Raw genomic sequence first — 25,756 nt, forward strand, 5'->3', positions numbered from 1 at the left:
CATTATCGTGAGATTATTTAGCAACCCGGAAATCAATTGGTTGTGGACTTACATTTGCAATGGGGCCGATTGGAAAGTTAGCAAAGTTAATACACCACTACTTAGGTCCCTATAGAGTTCTCTGTCTTCTTAGTGCAGTGAATTACAAAGTTCTTCTCGAAGATACAGCTCGTTGATCTCATTATTCACAGCAGCCAGGTAACGTCAATGATTCCAGGATGAAATCATTCTACCAACGTTGACTATTTGTTGAACTCCTGTGTGTGACCGCGTGAACACTACATCACCGTTACACCATATGAGCTTACGAGTGTTTTCTTTTTCTTTTGTAATCATGCAGCCGCATCAAAATGATACTCTTTGGGAGGCAGGGTTATGCCACAAGCATAATACAGCCGAATATAATTAATTCGAACATGCTTAATTCGAACTTCAGTTAATTAGAACTGATGCTATGGTCCCATCAAAGCTTTGTATAACCCAATGAGGGAAAACGCCCTATAATTCAAACCCGCAAGTACTTGCGATGGTTAATTCGAACATGCCACGCTCCCAAAATGCTCTTGCACCACGCCCAATCCCGCGGCAGCACCTCCGATGTCTCAACGCTGCGCACGAAGAAGGAAAAGAAGAAAAGGAAAGAGGCTGCGGCGGAATGTTTGCTCTCTCTCAAATGCCGATCTGTGACTCCCCTGTGCGACTCTTCGTCCCTGCCACGTAGAGATCTTTCTCCTTTCAACGCCGCGTGCAAAGAGAAGGAGGGGAAAAAAAGCTGTTGCGGCGTGTTGGCTCTCTCTAAAACGTCGATCTGCGAACCGCCAGTGCCATGCTTCTCCCTTTCCTATCCCTGCCACGTATACACAAACCCTTCTCCTTTCAACGCCGCACGTGAAGAGAGCAAAAAAGAAAAAAAAAAAAGCTGCCATGGAGTGTTGGTTCTCTCTCAAATGCCGATCTGCTTCTCTCTGCGTGGAGACGCTCCTCCTTTCTCACCACGTGCTGGCCACGCTACAGCTGCGGCGTAGAGGGTAGCAGCAGAGACACAGTCGTTGTCGTCATTAAAGAGTGTCTGCACTGGAAATAGCCACACGCAACTTCTCTTTCCAGGCAAATATTGAAGCCGAACTAAAAATGCTTTGCAAGCTGCGTGCGAAATTGATTGACTCACTGCAAGGCAAACATGTTGAGACGTGCATCACCGATTACTTTAGTTAATTACGGATATCTTGTAATTTGTGAACAAATGTAAGTCTGAAACTTCCCCCTCGTGTGTTAGCTCAATCCACATGCGCCACTGCATGGTGAGCCGTCCATTCATATAGCTTTCATTAATTCGAACTTCTTTTAATTCAAACACATTTTCGGGCCCCTTCGAGTTTGAATTATCGAGATTCGATTGTACATAGCTTGTATTACACGGTGTCGTGGCTGGCAGGTTTGTATTTGCCACTGTGAAAAAGACGGTGAAGGTAAGCACGCGAGAAAAGATGCTGACTTCGTTTTGCCGGTGATCGGACCAGCCTGATGTTCTGCAGACCTCCATTTACAGTTTTCTGTCAGTTATAACATTTAAATATATTTATTCATTTTGGGAATTTATTGAATGCATTTTCATATTGATGATGTACCCTGCTGCATGATATCTAACAATTCATCAAAGTGCATATACTGAGCCTGAGTTCTATCCCACTTCACAGAGCCATTGTGCCTGCCGATGTTCCTGTCGACATTCAGTCACCATTCATTCTTCCACCTGGCAGCCAACATGGTGGTGCTCAACAGCTTTGCACCAACTGCAGTGGCCTTGCTGGGGCGAGAGCAGTTTCTCGCCATGTACATTAGTGGCGGTAAGAAAGAGCGGTGCTGTGCATTAACCGAGGCCATATTGAAGGGGTATTGAGACAAAGTTTTGTGGCCGAAATAACCTGCGGGGTCGATTCCCGTGAACATTCGCATGTGATCTGCAAATTATCTAAAGCGAATATAGCTTGGAAGGCATTTTTAATATAATTTTGAAGTTTGCATGAGCGCTTTATTTCATTGTGCCATTGACACCCTTTGGTGACACCCTTTGGTGACACCCTACTTCCCTGATGTCGCCACTCTCCAGTCAATAAAACAAGTTCTGATGACTTCATAGCCGCCATTTTTCTTTTGCCTTGTGTGTTCTCGCAGTCTGCACTACTCTGCGGCTGATCGCAAGTGCATGGCCATGGCGCATAGCCATGGCGCACGCTTTGAAAGTTTTGTGTTTGGTGGCACCGCAATCCTGTTTCCTATTCAAAAGTAATCCTCAATGCGGACTTTGCAAAACATACTGTGTCACAGTTCTGTGTGCTGACGTCGTCAAGAGTCGGTGCGCACGCTAGGTGGCTATAGTTGCACTCGGCGGCTTTTCGTTTTTGGAGCTCTCTCAAACGTAAATTGACACTGGTCAGTATTGAAGGGCCTGTAATTAATTATCTGTCCCTTGTTGCAGCAAACGATGTGTTGTATTAAGACCAACAGGCCCTCAGGAACACAGTGCAGCAGAAAAGCACTCGGCCAAAGTTTGTATCAGTACCCCTTTAAAGTTATGCAGATGTCTTTGCGATTTTCCTAGACATCTCTTGGGGCATGCGTACCATATTTACAGAACAGAATTGAGCGTGCACACCTGTTTTTTTTTTTCACCCAATATAAGAAGTCTGCATGTGTTTTGCGCATTTACTGCTCAATCAAAAACATTATTTGTGGTCAAAAATGTTGTGGCTCGGGCGAGATCGTTATCCATAAACTTAGCTCTTAGTAGTGCGGCACATATGAAAAAAAAAAAAAAGAGAAAGACGACAGAGACATCTGGAAAGTATGTGCTGTACTTCCAACTCTTTATTTGACGCCCTTCACATTCGTCTTATACACGTGTAAAAACACAACTCACCTTGCATGTGATGTAATTCCAAGAAACATGAACGAGTAGGGAAATCTGGGCTAGTTGGTAATAGTTCATTTTCGATAACTCACAGCGCAAGAAGGAAACAGATGAAGTATAAGACAACACGAGAAACGTCATTTCTCTATCATTCATCAATGCAGTTGATGGCGAATTCACACACAAGTTTCCCATATCTTCTATAGCTTCAGTTTCTTTAATTTTATGTGTCAGCTGATTCCGAGACCGGCTGAGAACGATGCTGCTGTTAGATCCGAGGAGCATCCACAACATTTGTAGTGCGCTGCTGGAACCCTCCCGCTAAAATTTATTTCTTGCATTGTAGTCATGTTGACGTAGTGTATCATTAAGACACTGCTTGGTTTGCCCTATATAATAATTCCCACACGATAACAAAAACTGGTACACAACGCAGCACACACAATTTATATATTTAACCTGGTGTCTCTTATCACAGACTTAGTGAAGGACATTACTTGGGCAAGTCAACTTGCAAAGCTCCCATAGTTTTTTTGGGGCTAAAAACAGTATGCGTACGTTAGCCAGCTGGGCCGCTTTCTTCAAGTTATGGGAGATAGTGTGCATATACAGGATCACACCTTTTCTGCTGCCTGAACACTCCAATACTTTTTGCCTGTCTTTTTTGTGCGAAACTTTCAGGGTGCGTTCAGCTACAGAGACCTAGTGCTCGAACCTGCACAAGGGATTAGGAATGGGACAAACGAAACTTTGTCGTTATTCCCTAAATCCACGGCGTCACCTACAACCTCAAAAAAGTAGCCAGCTGGTGCGACGCAGAATTGTTTTTTTCTTCCCCAGAAAAGCTGACTAGGATGTTCAAGGTCGTGAATCCTGGTTTCATTGGAACAAGTACGTTCTATGCATCGAAGGGGTGGTGTATTCTCTACCCCTGTCCTGTGGTGAGTGGTACATCGGCCAAACAGGCAGGTGTTTAAATGAGCGGCTGAAAGAGCACGCTCACAACGTCTCTTCTACAGTATCGGACCACCTCGGCATTCATTGCTGGCACTGCAGTTGTGTCCCCAACTTTCAGCATTGTACGGTCATTAGGCATCATCGGGATCAGATGATATGCGAAATTTATGAGGCCGCAGAAACGGAAAGGCTGGGGAATTTATGTGTCAGCAGGCCTTCGATTGTTTCATCACAAAAAGAAATAGATTTTCTCCAGAATGTTAGCACACGTGATGTTTATGGCGTGTCATCACGATGATTACTCGGTTGTTAGGTGAATTCTGTTTTTTTTGGTTTGTCATTCCTCTTATTCGTCAGATACTGCTCAAGTATACATTGCGGGGTTCCAGCAAATAAATCTTGTTGTAAGTTAGTGCGGCTGTCTGTCTCTTTCTATTCTTGTCCCTCGTTATTGATGCTGTTTTTATGTGAATAGTGTCAAATAGTCTGTTGCGACAATTACTTAATTGTTGTTGTCGGTTGACAGAAGGGCCAAGAATATCCATGCCGACTTGGTCGAACAATTTGCAAGGTGGGTCAATTGGTTGGAGAAGCATAGCCAACTTACTGGATGGTGTCTTCCGGTGCTAGCATTCCAGACCCTTTGACGTACTTCTTGACGCTTGTCGAAAGTTCATGCCCAAGTAAGCCTCGCCTATTCTGGCGAGTGTTCGTGAATAGCCTAGGTGGCCAAATGTGGGCTCATCATGACGAGCAAAAAGGACCTCGTTCCACAATACTCTCCGAACTACGAGGAGTGTTTTTTCCTATGAGTGTTTTTTTTTATACAGAGCGCCGTCTTTAAGGCAAAAGGAAGTGAACACGTGGGATACATGGCATAGTATAATTGCGGTACAACCCTCTACATAATCGATGACCGGTCAAATCTCCTCCTCGTCTCGCTGTCTCCTGTTGAAGTCCGATGAGCTAAAGGTGCTTAGAAAACAGTCATTGTCTTTTGCTTCCTGACTGACGGGATGAAAGGGCGTGCGTGACAGTGTGTCGGAGTCTTTTTGCTTTGGGCCAGACTTGTAGACAATGGTCACGTCGAATTCCTGTAGGTGCAAGCTGCACTGGTCAAGTCATTCTGAGGAATCACATATGTTCGCCAACCAACAGAAGGCATGATGGTCCGTCACCACTTCGAATGGACGACAATAGAGACAAGGGTGAAACTTGGTGATCACCCATTCAACTGGGAGACACTCTTTCTTTGTGGTAGAGTAATTCGCCTCTGCATAGGACAGGTGAGTGGCTGGCATGGGCTATTGCTTGTTCTTCTCCTTGTTGATGCTGGACGAGCACTGCACCAAAGTCGTTGTTACGGGCGTCAGTATGCAGCTCTGTATCAGCATTATCAAAATGGCCAAGAACGGGTGCTGACCGCATGCACTGTCATAGTTTGGCAGAGGCAGCCTGCTACTCACTAGCCCAAGCAAATGGCTTGTCGTGTTTTGTAAGCTGAGTCTAAGAGTTTTGCGGTATTTGAAAAGCCTTAAATAAATCCTTGGTTATCGGCACACAAACCTAGGAAGCACCGGGCAGCCTTCTTATCGGTGGGAACTGAAAATGCAACTACATTGATAAGCTTGTCAGGATAGGGACGGACCCCTCTGGAACTCACAACATGGCTGAAAAACTTCAGCTCTTCCCAATCGAAGTGACACTTTTCTGGTTTTAGTGCTTGATCCATTAATCGAATAGCTTCAAGCATGCTACGTAGGCGGTGCAGATGTCGCTCAAAAGTGTAAAAAAAAAAATGACTGCATCATCAAGGCAAACTTGCTATAAAAGCCGAAGTGCTGCAGAAATAAATATCAAGCCCACTTGCCCACTTATTTTCAACTTGCACGTTAATGATCTCGTCGCGGCTGTATCTACTCGCATATTTCAATATGCTGACGACACGGTCGCTTTGTCTCGACATTCCCGTTTTCCAGAAGTAGTTTGCTTTCTGCAAAATGCTAAGATAAGTTTTAAAAACTGGTTTGCTAATTATTCAATTAGTGTAAACATCCCTAAAACACAGCTCATTTGTTTTCAAAATTCACTGAAAAAAGTTAATTTAGGCGTCCTATTGCTGGCTCACTGTTCATCTTGTTCTCTGCGCTCTTGCACCCCTGTTCCCTAGGTTTCATCTGTTAAATACCTTGGTGTACTTCTTGACAGTGACTTCTCCTGGAATTCCCATCTGACATTTCAAGGCTTCGGGTAATTTCTCGTACATAATACACCATTAGATACTATACGCCGTGATGAAAGTGCTGCTCCAAACTGCTCCAAAAGAGAAGTGCTGCTCCACGCTGCTCCAAACAGCAATTTTTGTTAGTAGTTGTTCCCGACCTGCTCTGAAATGACACTGAGGTAATGAAAGTGACGAAATTTTACTGTTTGACCGACCGATAATTTCTAAAGAAACTGAAAAGAATCTGTGTACTATCATCTCAGTGGGCTACTAGTGTGTAGCATTATTGGTTCTCATTTGCTTTTTTGGCTAGGTATGCAGGTTAGTATGATGAAAATGTGAAAATGAGCAGGATTGCGTTTACCTCATACCAATTATCTACTGCTTATTTGGCAACAGTTATATGGGACTGAGGTTACTTCAAAAATGTGTCGCTCAGCTTTTCCACTTTGATTTGATTTCTGCCACAAATACTAGTATTTTGAATTGTAGTAGCTTATTTTACAGCATGTTCCTGAGAACCTGCTATTGTTTGCTACAATAAATTTTAATTGAACGTCCGTTAAATATATTTCGCAATAAATAATAATATTTACGAGATTCTACAACACTGTTCTGAACTCCGATATTATGTGGTAAATTCAATATCTGCTTCTAAAACACCAATAACTGCTCTAAACTAGTGCATTTTTGTTTTTTTGCACCAAAACTTTTATGGTTGTTTCAAAGCAGTACTTTTTCTGCTCCAAAAAGTAAAAAGTCACTTTCATCACTGTATACACAACTAATAATTTTCAAGCCTTCGGTTATAGTGTTCTCCGGTATGGTGTTACCTCATTCAGCCACTGTGCCGTTCATTGGAAAAATATAATGATCTCTATCCTTTATTCTATATTAAAATTGATCAATTATGATTTAAGACTGCCCTGAGGCACAGAGCTTTTTGAATCATTGTGATGCTCTAATTTTGATGTCCTGCTGACTGAGACAGCTGTTTTGAGACAAGGTTATTTCAACAAATATAAGGTTTCACATATTCCTACACTCTGCCTTCGACCTAAAAATCGCTTTCGGAGGATTCACTGCTCTACGAGATATGGTCAATGCACTCTTGCTACTTCATATTGTCACGGAAAAGAAGAGACGCCGTAACGACGAGGCTGGGGAATAGATATATTCAAAACCAGCGATTATGGCGTAACCGGTTCACCAGGGATCGAGCGGACACAACTTTTCGTCTTCCTCATAAGGCACACGTGCGCGTCGCCCCCTAGAATATTAATATACATGCATGTGGCATAACCCCCGGCGGCACAAGTGCCGTCTCGGCGCATCTAAATGTCAACGTCACTAGGAGAGTTGTAGGGCTTCAAGCGCGCAAGATGTACAATATCGCTAGCCTGTTGGGCACATGAAGGCGACGGGTTGGCAGGACCAATTTCATATGTTACAGGAGTAACCGCACGAAGGACTCGGTATGGGCTTGTGTAGCGAGTTAGCAGTTTTTCTGACAAGCCAACTTGACGGGTCGGAGACCAGAGCAGGACCAAAGAACCGGGCAGAAAGTGTACGTCGTGGTGTCGTTGGTCATACAAGCACTCTTGCTTCTCTTGAGAGGTCAGAAGGCGAGTACAGGTGATTTCGCGTACGTGAGCGGCCCGAGTGATAGCGTCCATGGCATATTCACTGGTCGGTACTCCAGGGGACGGTATGATGGTGTCTAGAGGCAATGTTGGTTCTCGGCCAAACAGCAGAAAAAATGGAGAGTAACCAGCAGAGTAATGGCGAGAAGAATTGTAGGCAAATGTAACGTACGGCAACGCAAGATCCCAGTCGGCGTGGTTGGTAGAAACATACTTAGCGAGCATGTCTGTAAGAGTTCGATTCAGACGCTCCTTGAGTCCATTGGTTTGCGGGTGGTATGACGTAGTCAGTTTGGGTCTCGTTTTACAGGACTGCAAGATGTCGGCTATGACCTTCGACAAAAAGGTGCGGCCACGGTCTGTAAGCAGCTGCCGTGGGGCTCCGTGTTGCAAAATCACGTCCTCGAGGAGGAAATCGGCGACATCTGTGGCGCAGCTTGTTGGGAGAGCTCGTGTGATGGCATAACGCGTGGCGTAGTCAGTGGCCACGGCTATCCACTTGTTACCCATGGAAGACAACGGGAAAGGGCCAAGTAGGTCCAAGCCAACGCGGGAGAACGGTTCTGACGGAATATCAAGTGGTTGAAGGCATCCGGCGGGAAGTGTTGATGGCGTTTTGCGGCACTGACATTTCTCACAAGCCGCAACGTATCTTCTGACTGAGCGTGCAAGCCCTGGCCTGAAAAAGCGTCGGTGTAGTCGGTCGTAAGTGCGTGACACACCAAGGTGACCGGCATGTGGAAGGTCAAGAATTTCATTTAGAACTTCCGACCGAAGGTGTTTCGGAATGACAAGCAGCAGGGCTGGTCCATCCGGCTTGAAATTTTGGCGGCATAATATTAACACCATCGTGGAGCATGACTGAGCGATGATGGGACTGATTGGAAGATGGTGATTCGAGGCGCTCACTGATAAGACGCAAGGACGCATCATGGCGCTGCTCGTCACCGATGCATGTTATTTGCAAAAGGGAGAAGACGCAAGGGTCGCTGTCAGTGCCAAGTATAGTGCTCGACTCAGCGACCGGGTAGAGAGACAGACAGTCTGCGTCCTGATGTAGGCGTCCGGACTTTTACATCACCGTGTAGGTATACTCTTGCAGTCGCATAGCCCAGCGCCCGAGCTGGCCAGTAGGATCCTTCAGCGACGTAAGCCAACATAGCACATGATGGTCAGTTATTACTGAGAAATTTCGTGCCATATAGATATGGGCAGAACTTTGAGACTGCCCAAACAAGAGCAAGACACTCATTCTCTGTAATAGAATAGTTGCACTCAGCAGCTGTGAGGAGGCGGCTAGCGTAGACGACAACTCGGTCGTGTCCCCGTTGGCGTTGGGCTAGGACGGCTCCGATCCTGTAACCACTAGCATCAATGCGGACTTCTGTCGGAGCGGATGGGTCAAAGTGAGCCAATATAGGTGGAGTCATCAGAAGCGTGATTAGATAAGAAAAAGCAGCAGCTTGGTCGGTACCCCACGTAAACATGACGTCTTTCTTCAGAAGCTCAGTGAGAGGTCGAGTGATGGTTGCGAAACCTTTCACAAACCTTCCAAAGTAGGAACAAAGTCCTACAAAACTCCGGACGTCTTTGCTGCAGCAGGGGGTTACAATGTCGAGAAAAACACATCTTCATTAATACAGCACACTTGTTCATTTCATAAGTGATTCCATTCTCTAATGGAACGAACAAAAAACGAATTAGCATACAACTTAGATCTAGTAAGGTACTCTAAAATCTTGAAACAATGATCATTTCGCGAAGAGATATAATGAAGACTGTGAAGGTACTTTTCTTTTCGAATGCCGGTTTTACCATGAAATATTTGGTACAGGAGCTTTAGCCGCAGTTTCTTTCGACGCGATGAGAGTAATTCCCACCCTAGTTCATTTTTCATATTAGTGCAACTGTTATTTCTTGAGTACCGGCTTAGGACAAACCTTGCAGCTCTATTTTGTATTTTTTCAAGTTTGTAACTTAAAGTAATTTTCCAGGGGTCCCACACGGCACAGGCGTATTCAAGCATAGGGCGAATGTATGTTGAATACGTCGTTGATTTCAAACATGCCGGCGCTTGTGTCAGGCTGCGCTGTATAAAATTTAGTGACTTGGCGGCCTTCGCAACAACTGAATTAACGTGTGCATTCCATGAACAGTCGGCTGAAAAAGTTACACCTAAATATTTATAATGCGGTTTTTGTGTTACTATACTATTACAGATTACATACTCTGAAGCTAACTTGGTTTTTTTACGTGTGAAAGTAACATTGATGCATTTATTGGCATTTAATGTCATTTTCCACCTTGAACACCATTCTTGGATGCGCGATAAGTCGCTTTGGAGCAGGGCGACATCACTCTCATTTCTAATTTTTCTGTACAAGACACAGTCATCTGCAAACAACCGTATATTAGAATCAATTCCTGAGCAAATGTTATTTGTATACCTATATTAAAAATAGAAGTGGCCTTATGACTGAGCCCTGTGGCACCCCTGAAGTGATGTTTACAAAACTTGATTTTTTGCCATTTAATACTACACACTGTTGGCGGCCTGAAAGGTAATTATCTATCCACACCAGAACTTCGCGGTCAATGTTTAGCGCAGCAAGCTTACTTAAAAGAAAAGAGTGCGACACAGTGTCGAAAGCTTTTTGGAAGTCCAGGAAAAGGCAATCGATTTGTCCACTATTGTCTATTTCAGATACTAAATCATGGTTAAATTCAGTTAATTGTGTTGTACAAGATAAGCCCTTACGAAAACCATGTTGTTGAGACGCCAGCAAGTTGTTTGTTTATAAATGTGCCATTATTTCTTTATACAGAATATGCTCTAATAACTTGCAGGGTATGGACGTAAGTGAAATAGGTCTATAGTTGGTTACGTCTTTCTTGGACCCGCATTTATGAATAGGAACTGTATGTGCAGTTTTCCAGTCGTCTGGGAGGGCACCGGAGGACAAAGACTTTGTGTAGATTACGTGCAGGTAAAGAGAAATTGACTCAGCACACTGCTTTAAGACTCGAGGTGAAATTCTATCCGGTCCAATTGCCTTATTATCGGTAAGATTGTTTAGTAATGCCCTAATTCCATTCACACTTAACTCTACTGATTGCATTTTCGGCACGGAACTTGTGCATTGCGAAGCACTAGAGCTATATTTCGGCAAGTATACGGAAAGGAAGTAGTTGTTTGAACAGGTAGCTTTCTCAGTGTCGTCTAATAACTCCTCATTATTAAAGACAATTTTGGTGATTCCCGAGGGGTCTGCTCCATAGCCTTTCATTTATTGCCAGAACGCCTTTGAATTAATTTTTATTTTGTTTCCAAGTTTTTTAAAATAGTGCCGCTTAGCCACCTTTATATTGAGCTTAAACTCTCGAGTCACATCATTGAAGCTTTCAAAGTGCCGATGGCATTTAGTCCTTTTATATTTTAAATATATGCGCCTTCTTTTTCTTACTATTCTTAAGATACTAGCAGTCATCCAAGGTTTGTTTCGCTTTCTAAGTCTACCGCTTTTGATACTGGGTATGTAGGTTTCAGTAAGCTCTTTGATTTTTTGTTTAAACTTAACCCATAATTCTTGTACGTCACAGTCATCTGAGAGACATTCAAAAAGCGGCAGATGATCGAGAAGCTTCCTTGATATGCTAGCGTAATCACCTTTGTCATAGAGGTACACCGTTCTCCTCTCCAGTTTCGTTTGTTTTTCATTTTTCGTTTGGCCAATGGCGACGACATTATGGTGGTCACTTATTCCTGGTACGACATTTACTGAATTCACCATATTTGGCGAGTTGCAAAAAACAAGGTCCAATATACTATTGCCTCGTGTTGGAGCATCAACACATTGGATTAAACCACAAGAATCTACAATGTGCTTCATCTCAAGGTTTAAGGTTTGCCCCCGCTGTCATCTCACAAATTCCGTCAGGCCAAGATAAATCAGACAAGTTAAAGCCTCCCGCCAAAATGAACATGTGACAAGAAGCTTCCAAAACAATTTCATGCAAAAGCTTTAACGCGATTACGGACGAGTTTGGAGACTGATAGAAAGTACCTGCTACAAACGGGAAATTGTCTCGCATAGTAATTTTGCGCCACATGGTTTCTACTTCTTGATGACCTATATCTAATTCAGATGAATTTAAAGAGCAACGAACTAAAAGAAAAACGCCCCCACCCGTGCGGGATCTATCTTTTCGATAAGCAGCAAAGTTGCTGGGAAACACCTCGCTATCTCTAATAGAAGAGTCCAGCCATGATTCAGTTCCGAATACTAGATCAGCTTTTACAGAATCGATAACAGCCGCGAGTTCATCAGCTTTATTGACAACGTTTCTGCAGTTCACTGTCAGTGTTATCAGATGTTGTATTTGACGCCCCCTTTTTTCTGGCAAGGGTCATTTTTTTTTTACAATTTGAATGACTTCTTTCTTTTCTTTGTCCCACCTATATGTTTTACCATCCACAATTAACTTACCAAAGTTCAACCTAGCTCGATGTTTTTCGTTCATGTTGTTGGTTTTAACATATTCCCAAAGTCTTTTCCGAATATGTCTTGTTTCAGATGCATAATCTTGCTCGACACTGTACGTCGTTCCCTTGAATTTCTTAGCTTCGGAAAGAACACGGGACTTTTCTTTGTAGGAGGCAAAGTTGACGATGATAGGCCTGTTTTATGATACATTATAACGACCTATACGATGCACTCTTTCTACTGACTGCAAATTCTAAATTCAAGTTTTCTTTGCAAATGTTTTTGAGCAGTAGTTCAGACTGTTCCCACGTTTCTGATTCAGAATCGCTGACCCCAAAAAAGACCAGGTTGTTTCTCCGGCTTCTATTTTCCGAGTCGACGACCTTGTCATGCAGCTGCTTAACTTGCGAGTGTGCCGGCTCCAAATCCCACGTAGCCAACGTGCCGCTCGATTAAATACGGTTCATCCGTGTCACGTGGTTGTTGTCGGCCCATGGCAATGTAATGGCTATCCTCGTTGATAGTCGCATTCCTATGTGGCTTGGCGCTGATAATCGTCGGAAATGTCCCTGTTCCACCGGCCGCTGGCGCTATCCATGGTGATCCTGTCGAAGAAGGCACGTCGCGAGCGTGTGCGATCGCTGGCCCTCCGTCCAAACTGCAACTGTGCATAGATTCAACAGCGCCAGTAACCTGCAGCAACAGAAGAAACGTTAGCTGCATGTCGGCGAGTGTGCCGGCTCCAAATTCCCAGTTGCTGCAGGCGTGAGGACTTTTTTGAGCAGGCGACACAGATGAGCACTCATTATGGACACTTGAGCTCCGGTATCAACTAACGCCGTCAAAGAAATACCGTTCATATACACCTCAATCAAGTTCGTATTAGTGGGGAGCTTCAACGGAGGATTTGTATCAGTCGCAATTTATGCAGCACTACCTCCCGGAGCTGCATGACCTAGTTTTCCGTCCGAGAGGATCCACAGTTGACTGTCGATGGATAGCGGCGTGGTTGGGGCGATGGGGAACGGCGGTGTTGAGGTGATGGGGAACGAGCGGTGGAGCGGCTGTTAGGGACGTCGGAAGAAGGGTGCACACGACTGGGCGAATACCGACAGGAGTCCTTGTATGGGCGAGTAAAGGAAAATGGGCTCCAGTTTGAGGGCATCCAACCGGGATCACGGGGGTGGGGCATTGTCAGGTATGTGGTGGCTGGAGCTGCTCATGGGTTGTTGTCGTTGGTAGCCATGGCCGGAGACTGAACGATGCGGCCACTGCGAAGCTTCGTGGTGAGGACGGGGAACGTTTCACCCCCACCAATCATGTTACGAAAAAGAAGAGAAGCCGTATCGACGAGGATGTGGATAAGATGTAACTCTGTAATTTGCCGGCGTCCGAAGCGGCAGTTCCACGAGTTCAATTAGAGGCTTGCAGTGCGGAGTATGTTGAGAATAGCTGACAAACGCTGGAAGTGGGTCTCAAATGTCAGGGAATATACAACGACATCGTCAAGATAACAAAGACATGTTGACCATTTGAACCCTTGTAGCAGAGAGTCCATCATGCGCTCGAACGTGGCTGGGGCGTTGCATAGCCCAAATGGCATAACTTCCGTACTTGTATGGACGCCCGTTCACGGTTGTCACTGATCACCACGCCTTATGCTGGTTGTCGTCCCTAAAAGATCCTAGTGGACGTCTCGGCCGGTGGGCTCTACGGCTACAGGAATATTCCTACACGGTTGTCTACAAATCAGGTCGCCACCATGAGGATCCCAATTGCCTGTCGCGTCATCCAGTAGACCCAGCAGACCTTTCTGAGAACGATGAGTCTACTTGCATTTTGGCACTTTCCGCGTTTAGCAACATCGGAGATCAGCAACGCCGTGATCCTCACCTCAGAGATATAATCCTTCGGCTTAGTGGTCCCACAACTCCTCCGTCTCTCCGTATGCTCCTGCTCCAAGATGGCGTCTTATATCGCTACAGCATGCATCCTGACGGACCTGAGCTGCTGTTGGTTATACCACAACATATGCGTCAGACTGTCCTTGCACAGTTGCATGATATTCTGACAGCTGGTCACCTGGGAGTTTCAAGAACTTATGACCGCGTTCGACGTCGCTTCGTTTGGCCCGGTATTTACCGATCCGTCTGCCGTTACGTCGCCTCATGCAAATCTTGTCAAGACCGCAAAAAACCAGCAACCCCTAAAGCGGGACGCCTTCAACCCATTCACATCCCATCCGAACCATTTTATAGGGTAGGTGTTGACTTACTAGGACCGTTTCCTTTATCAGCCAGCGGAAACAAGTGTATAGCAGTCGTCACGGATTACACCACTCGGTATGCCATCACATGGGCCCTTCCTACCAGTTGTGCGACCGACGTCGCTGACTTTCTTCTAGAACACGTCATATTACACCACGGCGCTCCTCGGCAACTGCTTACCGATCGGGGTCGCTACTTTTTATCACAAGTTATCCAAGACATATTGCACTCTTGCGCTACAAAGCACAAGTTCACAACGGCGTATCATCCTCAAACCAACGGGCTCACGGAGCGGCTAAATAGAACCATCACGGACATGCTCGTCATGTGCGTTTCTTCCGACCATCGTGACTGGGACTCCGCCCTTCCATTTGTAACATTTGCCTATAATACGTCTCGGCATGACACTGCAGGTTTCTCGCCATTTTTCCTCCTGTACGGATGAGAACCTACGTTGCCTTTCGACACGCTCCTTCCTGCCGTTGGCCACACGTCAGAATATGCCCGCGATGTGATTTCTAGAGGTCTAGAGGCACGTGAGATTGCTCGCCGGCGTCTGAGCGATTCGCAGGAACGCCGACAGGTCTACAACGCGTGCCATCGTGATGTCCACTTCTGTCAAGGTGACACAGTCCTTCTCTGAACGCCGTCGCGGCGAGTTGGCCTGTGCGAAAAGCTGACTTCACCGTACTCGGGTCCGTACCGTGTGGTGAGCCAAGTCACTGACGTGACATATGAAAATGAACCTCTTAACGCCACCAGCGCGCGATCGTGTTCTGACGTTGTTCACGTCACTCGGCTGAAACGATTTTACTCAGACCAACCAAGCACCGAGACGGTGCCTTCGCCGCCGGGGGTGATGCTACGGGGCGCCACAAATGAACATTCTAGAAAAGAGGACGATGTTTAGCGCGAGCTCGTGCAGACCGGGCTCCATATTGTGTGCCTGCCTGTTTACCAAAAGTAAAGGCATTTTTCAGACGCCTTCTCCCCGTAACAATATAAGGAGCTTGTGTGGTGTGAGTCTCAATGAGGCGGTACACAACGGAGCAGGAGTGGGCGATGACGAACTCATCATGTGATCTTTCCTAACCCCACGCAAAACATTCTGGGGATCGACTCACCAGAGAAGAAAACGGTGACCAAAATTGCCGAGATCAAGGTTTCGACAATCATTGGAAAGAAGTACGAAACCAATGCGTGCGTTTTGGCGCCCGAGCAAATGGTGAAGGGGATTATTTGCAACATACCCCTTAATTTCATGCAAGACCAGCTCATGCACGTGCTGGTGATCACTTGATACCCCTCTCTGACTTACGCTAAGAGGCTCGGCAGTAAGACCACCGTGATATTGTTCTACGTGGGAAACCGTGTTCCCACATGGGTTCACTTCAATAGTGTGATGATAAGAGTGTCCCTGTATTGGAAGCAGATAGAGTTCTGCAAAGAGTGTGGCAGGCTCGGCCACCAACCTGACATGGGCCCCAAGACCAGAGATCAAACTGTGCCTGATCTGTGGATCGAAGAACCCCAGCAGTGAACATGAGTGTACGCCCTAGTGCCGAATCTGTAGTGAAGCACACCCTGCGGCCGACCGAATGTGCAAAGCCAAATACAAGGTGCCAACCATAGTGAAGCAGAGTAGGGGGAAGGCACGATGCAGAGGCTTACAAGAGTTTATATATGGCAATGACCGCGCAGATGAGGCCGCTAGATCTGCACACTATGGTACCCAATACACAGCCATCCCGTTCTCAAGAACCGACGCAGCTACAAGACTTCGTTGGCTTGCATGTGACCTCACACTGGTACAGTGGAACTCAACAGACTTCACAAACGCGCGCCTGCATAACTTGGATCCCGATCTGCAGCTTCGTCTTCCCCCAAGGATATCTCGAGCTGAGGAGACTCTTCTATGCCGCCTGTGGCTTGGAGTGGCCTTCACGAACGCATACTCTTATCTCATTGGGATGGCCAGCTCTCCTACATGCACTTACTGCAGTTGCGAAGAAACCATCGCGCACCTTCTGTGTGAGTGCACCCATTTTAACGCGCAAAGACAAGAACTCACTGCAGCTCTGGATAGACTAGACGATCGGCCTTTGTCGGAACAAAGGATTCTGGGTCATTGGCGGAGCCCATCTTCAGCCCAGAAGGCTTTGAAAGATTTGCTGCGCTTTTTGCGGACAACTGGCCTCAGAGACAGACTTTAGTGTCTTATACTCTTTGATGTTGCCTTTCCTCTATCGCAATTTTTGTTTGTAATTTTTCCCTCTCTTCGCAACACTTCTTTTTAACATCTTTCATTCCCCTCACCCCTTTCCCAAGCACAGGGTAGCCAACCGGTCTAAGAACTGGCTAACCTCCCTGTCTTTCCGCTTAAACTTTCTTCCTCCTCCTCTTTACAAGAGTTGTGCCCATCGCCATCAGAGTTCACGAATAGTGTGGCGAAGGCAAACGCCTGAACTGCTCGAGATCACCCTCCCGATGAGGCATTGGCGGTCAATCAAGATCTGCATCACCCTCGCCGGTAAGAAGACAGAGTCAAAATCGCAGTAAGAGCAAAAGCCGAAGTCGGAGCAGAAGTTGCAGCCAGCACCGAAACCGCTTTGCACAAGACTGAGGGCGGGCCGCACCTGGCAGTACACAGAAAGGGCAGCGCTAGATCAGCTGATCGAACATTGTTGCTGGCATTGCTGGCAGAGACGGAGACACCGTACTACAGGGACCCCCTCTCTCTGGCAGTCTGTAGGCATCCACCAACCCCAACCTGGCGGCGAGAATGCAAAATATGGACAAAGGAAACAAGTAACTTACAGAAGAGCTGGCCAAGGCCAGAAAGCAGAATGAGAAATCAAGCAGAAATATCGGAAAGCTACAACATACACTGAATGAAATTTTAAAGCGCATCGAAGGACACTTTGAAGAGATTCCATTCTTCGGCGCATTCGCCCCCTGCGAGGCTACTGCGCAAGGTAATGTAACTTCGGCAGTAGGAGGAGGGCAGACAAACATGTGCTGCGATGGTGAAGATTAAGTGCTTGCAGTGGGCTGCAAGCGTAAAAGCCCGAGTGGTGCTTAACCTTCAGAAGACTTGAGAATCGCACACAAGAACCAAAATGGCCAAGACCGGGAGCCCGAAAAATCAACGCAATTGAAGAATTGGTGAACAAATTGATGAACAACACTGAGCGAATGTTTCAGACACTTTGGACTCGGCTGAATGAATCTGACACTGAAAAGAACGTGCAGTACGCCACAGTCAATGCCCAACTCATGGCTGTAAATAAGCAAATGGAAGATTTGGAATGCGGGACCGAGCAACTGCAGTAACAGCAACAAGAACGCCATGAACAAGTAGGAGCCGGAGTGCTGCTACCACATGTCCTCAATGCACTGACCATTCTGTACAAACACTTGAGCAAAAGCCGAAACAACAATGCTACTCCCACTGAAGCAGAAGGGACGCACGGACAGTCGCGTCTCCTCAACACTTTGAATAATAATTATGGCTGCATCCCACAAGTTCAACGGCAGACGCATCGTCCTTCAGTGGAACTATAGGGGCTTCAAGAACAAAAAAAGCAACGATGGTGCTATAGATGAAAACGCTTTTGAAGAACAAGCTTCCCGACGTGATTTCTTTGCTAGAACCTTTTGACCGGGCTCAGCTACCGGGCTATGTCACTTGTGGTTCCCCTTGGGAATGCACGGGGAAGGACATTAAAGTGTGCACCCTAGTTAAGAGAGAGACGGCCTTCATCAACCGTGCACTTGATGTCAGCGAAGAGTCGGACGTAGAACACGCCCTCATTGAAGTCATGCCAGGCAGTGGGACTAAGAAGACCGACCTATTCATGCCTGATGTGTACAGCGCCCCTTCGAAAAGAGGCTTCAAGCACAATTTCAGTGTCCTTTTTCACAAAGCGATGACTAAGGTGGCCTCCAGTCCCCTACTCATCCGTGGAGACTCCATTGCACCGCACATGCAATGGGGATATGGAGCCGACTCACCAAAAGAGAAGAGGCTAGCCGGACTTATGAGCTCGGCCTGGTTGTACTCAACGAACCGGTGTCGCATGCTAGAATCAGACTGGGCGCATGCTGCGACACGTCACCCAACCTCTCCATATGGTTGGACGCAGGTGCGATTGCCTGGTTGAACTCCTTCGAGGACTTGGGGAGCGAGCACAGAGTCCTGTGCCTAACTCTGGGAGAGGTCGAAAGTGAGGTGGACGGCTGCCAAAAGGACAATATCGTGGATCAGGACAAGTTCTGAGAAAACAGAGAACGAGAGAAGTAGGAGAGCCCGATCGAAGATATCGGAGAAGGGTGCAGGTGACTACTCGCAAATGTTGAGAGAACTACAAAAGAAATTGAGTTGACAGACTGGTGACTAGAAGCTTCAAGAAAAGATGGAGACAGGCCCTGTGGAGACATCGACGACGGTGCTCCTGAACTGACCAGAGTGGATAGCCGGCTGGTACATCTCGTGGAAGCCAAGAAATCCATGCAGCAAAAAGCGAGTAAACAGGAACTCAACAGGAAGATACACGAGAAGATTGCTGAGATTATCCGAGAGATTGAGACTCACTGCGCTCGATTGTGCAAACAGAAGTGGCAGCAGCTCTGCCAGATGATGAACAGGAAAAGAGCACCGGGCGCGCCTGGAAGATTCTCAGGACCCGACCAGCACCATAACGGCGACTCTGGGAGAGGTCGAAAGTGAGGTGGACGGCTGCCAAAAGGACAAGATCGTGGATCAGGACTAGTTCTGAGAAAACAGAGAACGAGAGAAGTAGGAGAGCCCGATCGAAGATATCGGAGAAGGGCGCAGGTGACTACTCGCAGATGTTGAGAGAGCTACAAAAGAAATAGAGTTGACAGACTGGCGACAAGAAGCTTCAAGAAAAGGTGGAGACAAACCCTGTGGAGACATCGACGATGGTGCTCCTGAACTGACCAGAGTGGATAGCCGGCTGGTACATCTCGTGGAAGCCAAGAAATCCATGCAGCAAAAAGCGAGTAAACAGGAACTCAACAGGAAGATACACGAGAAGATTGCTGAGATTATCTGAGAGATTGAGACTCACTGCGCTCGATTGTGCAAACAGAAGTGGCAACAGCTCTGCCAGATGATGAACAGGAAAAGAGCACCGGACGCACCTGGAAGATTCTCAGGACCCGACCAGCACCATAACGGCGACTCTTGTGCAGATGGCCAAGCTGCGGCACAAGTACAAAAACAACCCAGAGGCTTTCGCGGATGAGATCGTACAGACGCACCTCACTCGCTCGTCAGGTCAGAAATACCTCGAGTACAGCGGCGCTCCCAATAAGGAACTAGATGTCGATTTTTTTTGTACAGGAAATCAGAGCGGTCCTTCAGCTGCTAGAGACCAAGTCTGCCCCCAGTGCTGACATAATTGCCAACCAAATTCTGAGAAACCTGAACGATGATGTCATCGAAAAGCAATGTCAGTATATCAGCAGGTGCTGGAAGGAAGGCCACGTTTCGCAAGAATGGAAAGCCACGCAAGGGATACTAACACCCAAGCTAGGTAAACCGCTTTAGGTTCAAAACATGAGGCCAATCTCCCTGACGTCATGCATGGGAAAAGTCATGGAGCATGCCTGCCTCAACAGAGTGACAACTGTCCTCGAGAAGCGGGACTCCTTTGGCACTTACATCATTGGTTTTTGCAGGGAAATTTCCACGCAGGATTCCATGCTGCAAATCAAGAAACAGGTTTTGAGGGCACCAAGCATGCACGTGCATGCCCTGCTCAAATTAGACCTCAAGAGTGCCTTCGACACCGTAAAACACATGGTCATTTTGGATAAGATCAGCCGACTGGATCTCGGTGCTAGTTTTTATTGGTATGTCAACAGCTTTTTGAACGGACGCAAGGCGATGGTCAAGATCGACGGGGCCCCGCCGCGCACGGTTTGCATGGGGGATGCGGGTATGTCGCAGATTTCTGTGCTCTCCCCTATGCTTTTCAACCTCATTATGATCGGGCTACCTGAGAGTCTCGGTGTGATAAAGGACATCAACCACACGATCTGCGCAGACGACGTGGCCGTGTGGACCACGAAGAATACGATATCGGCGAAATGCAAGACAGAATTCAATGGGCCGACCAGGAGGTGGAGTGGTACCTCGAAGGTACGGGACTTGCTTGCTCTCCCGATAAATCGGAAATCCTGCTCCATTGACCATGCAACAGAGGACCTCACCCACAGGCTGTAGTGGATGCCCGTCGTTTGGTTATCCACATCATGATGAGGGAGGGAGTCCGAATACCGACAGTGTCCAAGATGTGAGTGCTCAGTCTGCGGCTGGAAGAGAACGGTGCCAACCACGAGCTGCTTGTGCTACTACAGAAGAAAGTGGCCGCAGCCACACACCTTGTGCGACAGGTAGCGAAGAAAAGTAAAGGAATGAAAGAATATTACGTAATGAAGTTGATGCATGCGTACATGCTGATGTACGCTACGTACATCGGCGTTTGCGGCTGTGTACGTAGAGTACATCGTTGTGTACGTCAACTGGAGCAGGAGTGAAACTGAGAAGCTTAATGTGGCAATTCCCAAGGCGTTCAAGACAGCCCTACGTGTGCCCCAGTACACGAAAACCCATCGGCTCCTGGAGCTGGGCATGCATAACACGCTGGACCAGATCGTCGAGACGCAGAAGATCGCACAACTCGAGAGGCTGTCACATTCTCGAACTGCTCGAAATTCCTGCATTCTCGAACAGGCAGACACATTCTCAACCTGCTCAAAATTCAATATCACGTGGCACAGGGCCTGAAGGAAGCATTGTTACCCGAAGTCTAAGATGCCATCCTGACAGAAAATGTCCCCAGGAACATGCATCCCGTTCATGACTTGCAATGGTGCAAATTCAAAGTGGTAGCTATCTTGAAGAAACACGGCAGCCGAGAGGGTGTCCTGTTTGTCGATGCGGCTAGATATCTGCATCCCACTGGCATTGGCGATGAGAGCCTGCTACTACTGCCGCAGCTACAACAGAACGAGCGAGACAAACTGGAGGCACAAACACCAGCCCCGCTACTAGAGCTACAACAATGACAACAGCAACATGAGTGAAAACATCGACAGGTTCGAATGTCAGCGGCGGTGTCTGCCTTCTCCATGGCGGTCGTGGATACGACTGGAAAGTTCTGGGTCTCGGCATCGACGAGGCTGCTGCCGGCCGAAACTGCGGAAGAGATGGCCATAGCTGTAGCGATACTCCACAGTGGTGCGGACGACACCTTGATAATTAGTGATTCAAAATCAGCTATTCAAAACTATACTTAAAGATGGGTGTCTGAACAGGTGGCTCGCATGCTCAACGCCAGGGCCAGGGACTTTGTATCAGGAAAAATTACGCACAAAGCTCTCAAGTGGTTCCCCGCGCACATTGGTGACATAGCAGCTAGCCCCACCAACTGCCGTGAAAGCAACAGCAGCACTTCCAATGGTAGTAGACACACGAGCATCCCGCTCAATCACATTGAGCGAGCCCACCTCGTCGCGAGGCAACTTACCCGCCGCGATGCAAGAACAACCGTCAGCGTTGTTGGGTTGAATTATAGCGAAGGAACACGAGTGGTCGCCAACACAATCACCTCCGTTATTGCGACAACTGAAGCTGAGAGTGTGGTATCAAGGCAACAAAGGTGCGCTGATTGCTGTGCCGAACAGGTCCTGGCCATGTATCATGGGATGCTTGGGCACTATAAAAAAGGCAGAAAGAAATATCCGGAACCTCACGTGCGTCTGGACAGGTCGCAGGCGGTCGACCTGAGGCGGCTGCAGACAGGCACATTTAGTCCTACCATCTGCACCGCCTGTAGCCTGCTCTGCACCCATCGCCTGGCTGCCCGTAGTGCGAGCACGAACGGGCCGACATGGCGCATGTGCTTAAGGAATGCGCAAGGAACAAGAAGCCATGAGAAAGTATGATGGCAACTGAAGGTGCCCCTGAAGCGGCGCACCTTGCTGAGTGATGGGAAGCTGCCCTCCTCAGTGGGGATCTCGAAGATCAGGATCCCCACTGTGTGCCGTCCAGCAGGCTAGGACCAACGCCGAGGACCTCGAAAGATGTTTCTCGAACCTAGCCCCGGGTACAACTGTTGGGCTAATAAATGTTGCTCAACTCAACTTAACTTCGCTACTCATGGTAACGAAAGATCACCGCGGGTTCAGGCTCAGCGAGCCGCAGGGCCACGTATACTGTCGATTGCTCACGTATAGCACACCGCTCCGTGCGCTCTCAGCTGGCAAAGCATTTAGCGCCGTGCCACGAAATAGACAGTGTTCGATTCAACAAAACACACAATAACACTTTATTGCCTTTTGGTGGCACCTCAAACACAGTACAATGTCCGCTGTCGGGAAGCAGGGGACAAAGGGCTCCCGCACGTGGATGTACACCAAAAGGGGAAACTGTAAGCATGTTGCAGCTGGCAATGGCAAGCTTTGACACGCCACTCGAGATAAAGTCCCTCACGGCTATGCTTTGCACTCCTGAGATGTTCACTGGGCCTTGTGAGAGCTAAGACTAATCTCGTACGTGTAGGCCTCTGGAAAGTGTGGGTCAGCGCAGTATGACCACGCACGAGCACTAGGCACCAGGTAAACAGGCAGGCTACAGTCTGGGCCATTCCCAAAAAGGACGGGAACGAAGACTCATACTTACCTTGCGCTCTCCGAGGAGAGAGAGAGTTCCCAGTGCGCACGTAACGATCTTGCCAACTCTCGGGGTCCAAGACCACACGCGGCACCATATATCCCCAAGCGGCGTCACGAAAGCATGAGAAGAGGAAAGGGAGTGGCAGTACGGTGAAAATGCCCACGCAATGGTCATGGGCATTTCCAAACATCAAATCCGAACACAAAAGATTAAATTGCACAAGTACAAAAACACAGCAAGCAATACGAATTAGCAAAACGTCCTTAGGAAATTCACACAAATTATGAGCTATTGCGTTATTTATTTATTTATTAAAAATACCTCAAAGACCCTGTACACATCACAGGGTTTTACATGAGGAGTGGGAAAAACAAACAAGTTAGTTAATATTTACAAAGTGTGACTTCACGGAGTTCTTGAAGTGAGTATGGCTGGTATGAAAGATGATGTCAGGGGGAAGATTGTTCCAGTCGATGGCAGTCTTGACAAAGAATGATTGCAGATGCATGGTAGTGCGCGCACAGGGAGGGTATACGGCTTTATCGTGGCTGATGCGTTGAGAGATGCGATGAGCTGGATTGATGGGAGAACAGTTACGTAAAACATGAAAAAAACTTATGAAAAAGTGAAAGCCTTGCGATTGTGTGCCGAGTCTGAAGAGTAGTTAGACCTGCCTTTTTCTTCAAGTGAGTTACTAGTCCAGTAAGAATAATCAGAATTAATAAATCTCACCATTTGGTTTTGAACTGGTTCTATTAAATACATCAGGGCGCGTTCGAGGGGTTCCCAGATGGAACAAGCATACTCTAATTTATGTCTTATTAGTGTTTTATAAGCTAGTAATTTCACCGGAGGAAATGCATGCGTTAGATTTCGCTTAAGATAGCCTAAAGTATGGTTAGCGGCATTAGTATTATTGGTAATGTGAGTAGACCAAGTGAGGCTGTTATGAAGAGTAACACCCAAGTATTTAGCACTAAGTTGTGAGGAGATGAAGCTGCTGTTAAGAGATCATTTGAATGCCGGGTAGTCATGCCGTCTATTAAGTGAAACCAGAGGTGTTTTGTTAGTGTTCACCACCATTAACCAATCCCCACACCATTTATCTAATTTTAGCAAGCCACTTTGGAGCGTAGGTTATCAATGATGTCGATGATCGGGCGATAAGTGACGCAGTTGTCGGCGAACAGGCTTATGTTTGAAGGAATGTTACTGGGGAGATCGTTGATGTAAATGAGGAAAAGAAGTGGACCCAATACAGTGCCTTGTGGCACTCTGGATAAGACAGGGAATGAAGTTGATGATAAATTATTTGCATGCACAAATATGCTGTCGGTTAGTGAGAAACTCCTCAATCTAACGGAAAATAAGAGGATCTAAATCAGGTCGCAAAAGCTTTAATAGCAAACATTTATGTGGCGCCTTATCCAAAGCTTTTTTGAAGTCAATGAAAAGTGCACCTACGAGTAATGTTCTGATCCAGGCCAACATGGATATCGCAGAGAAAAAGTGCAAGTTGAGTTTCACAGGAAAAAAGCTTTTGAAACCCATGTTGACCTTGATTAAAAAAGTTCACAGAATTTAGAAAATTGACAGTATGGGTATATATGTCATGTTTCATGATTTTTGAGCAGACACTGGTTAGAGAGATCAGGCGCTATCTCGAGGGGCTTTTCTTAGGGACTGGAACAATCTTACCCAACTTCCAATCTTGTGACAGGGTGCTGCATGATATTGACTGTTGAAAAATTTGAGACAGAATAACACTCGTTATGCACTTGGTTTTTTTAACATTATGGAGTTGATACTGCTGCGACAGGTTCGCCACATTCAAGTAGCCCGCCACAATCATCGTGGCACCAGCACCAGCAAGACCCGGCTCGGCTGGCATGCGCCACGCCTTCGCACGTTCAACAACGAGGAAGAGGAAGATAGTCGGATCTGTGCCACTCGGCTACTCGAACTTGACGACCATAGTTTTTAGAATCGTGGGCACAAGTTCGCCCTAATAAACACGCTTGTTTTCTTAACCTGTCGGCGTCAGCATCGCTACATTTCTGGTGGAAGTGCTGGGTTATGAATCGAAGCCCCACGAGCTCAAGACAGCGTAGCCCCGACGACCAGCGGAGATTGAGGAGTACTTGTCGATGCGCCAGAACTCGCCAACTCTACGCCAACACCGGTCACGGTCACCATCGCCTATGCGCTACCGGTCATCCAGCCCACGTACACCTTCAAGGCAGCCTGGTCATCGCTCTCCAAGTCCACACCCGGAAAACTAAAGCAAGCAACCTGTGGAGGTGAGGCCGCTGATAACGTCAGTTACGAAGATCCTCCAATTTGATTTGAGGGTGATGACGGTGTATTTCCGGTAGATGGGTGCAGCAACGAAAACGTTACTTCAGATTTGCGGTTGAGAATGGAAGGATGGGAGCTGAATGCCTTAGTCGACACCGGTGCTGATTATTCAGTGATAAGTCACAAGATGGTGAAAAAGCTAAACAAAGTTGTGACACAGTGGAGTGGATCGCAGATACGCACGGCAGGCGGTCACATTATTACG

At 47.0% G+C, this 25,756-nt stretch overlaps 1 protein-coding gene across 5 annotated transcripts in view; it reads left to right on the forward strand.

Annotated features, from left to right (window-relative positions):
- rho-7 (rhomboid family intramembrane serine protease rho-7) overlaps window positions 1-25,756 on the forward strand; it is a 376,470-nt gene that overhangs the window by 285,211 nt on the left and 65,503 nt on the right. For 4 of the 5 annotated variants that reach the window (XM_075887456.1, XM_075887447.1, XM_075887440.1 and 1 more), the window contains one exon: window positions 1,698-1,847. The exons of the other annotated variant lie outside the window; for it this stretch is intronic. In XM_075887456.1, the coding sequence (XP_075743571.1) occupies window positions 1,698-1,847 (150 nt within the window). The remainder of the gene's footprint in view (window positions 1-1,697; window positions 1,848-25,756) is intronic. 5 annotated transcript variants of the gene reach the window in all.

The sequence above is a fragment of the Rhipicephalus microplus genome, chromosome 1 (assembly GCF_043290135.1).
Source record: "Rhipicephalus microplus isolate Deutch F79 chromosome 1, USDA_Rmic, whole genome shotgun sequence".
Classification (NCBI taxonomy): Eukaryota; Metazoa; Arthropoda; class Arachnida; order Ixodida; family Ixodidae; genus Rhipicephalus; species Rhipicephalus microplus.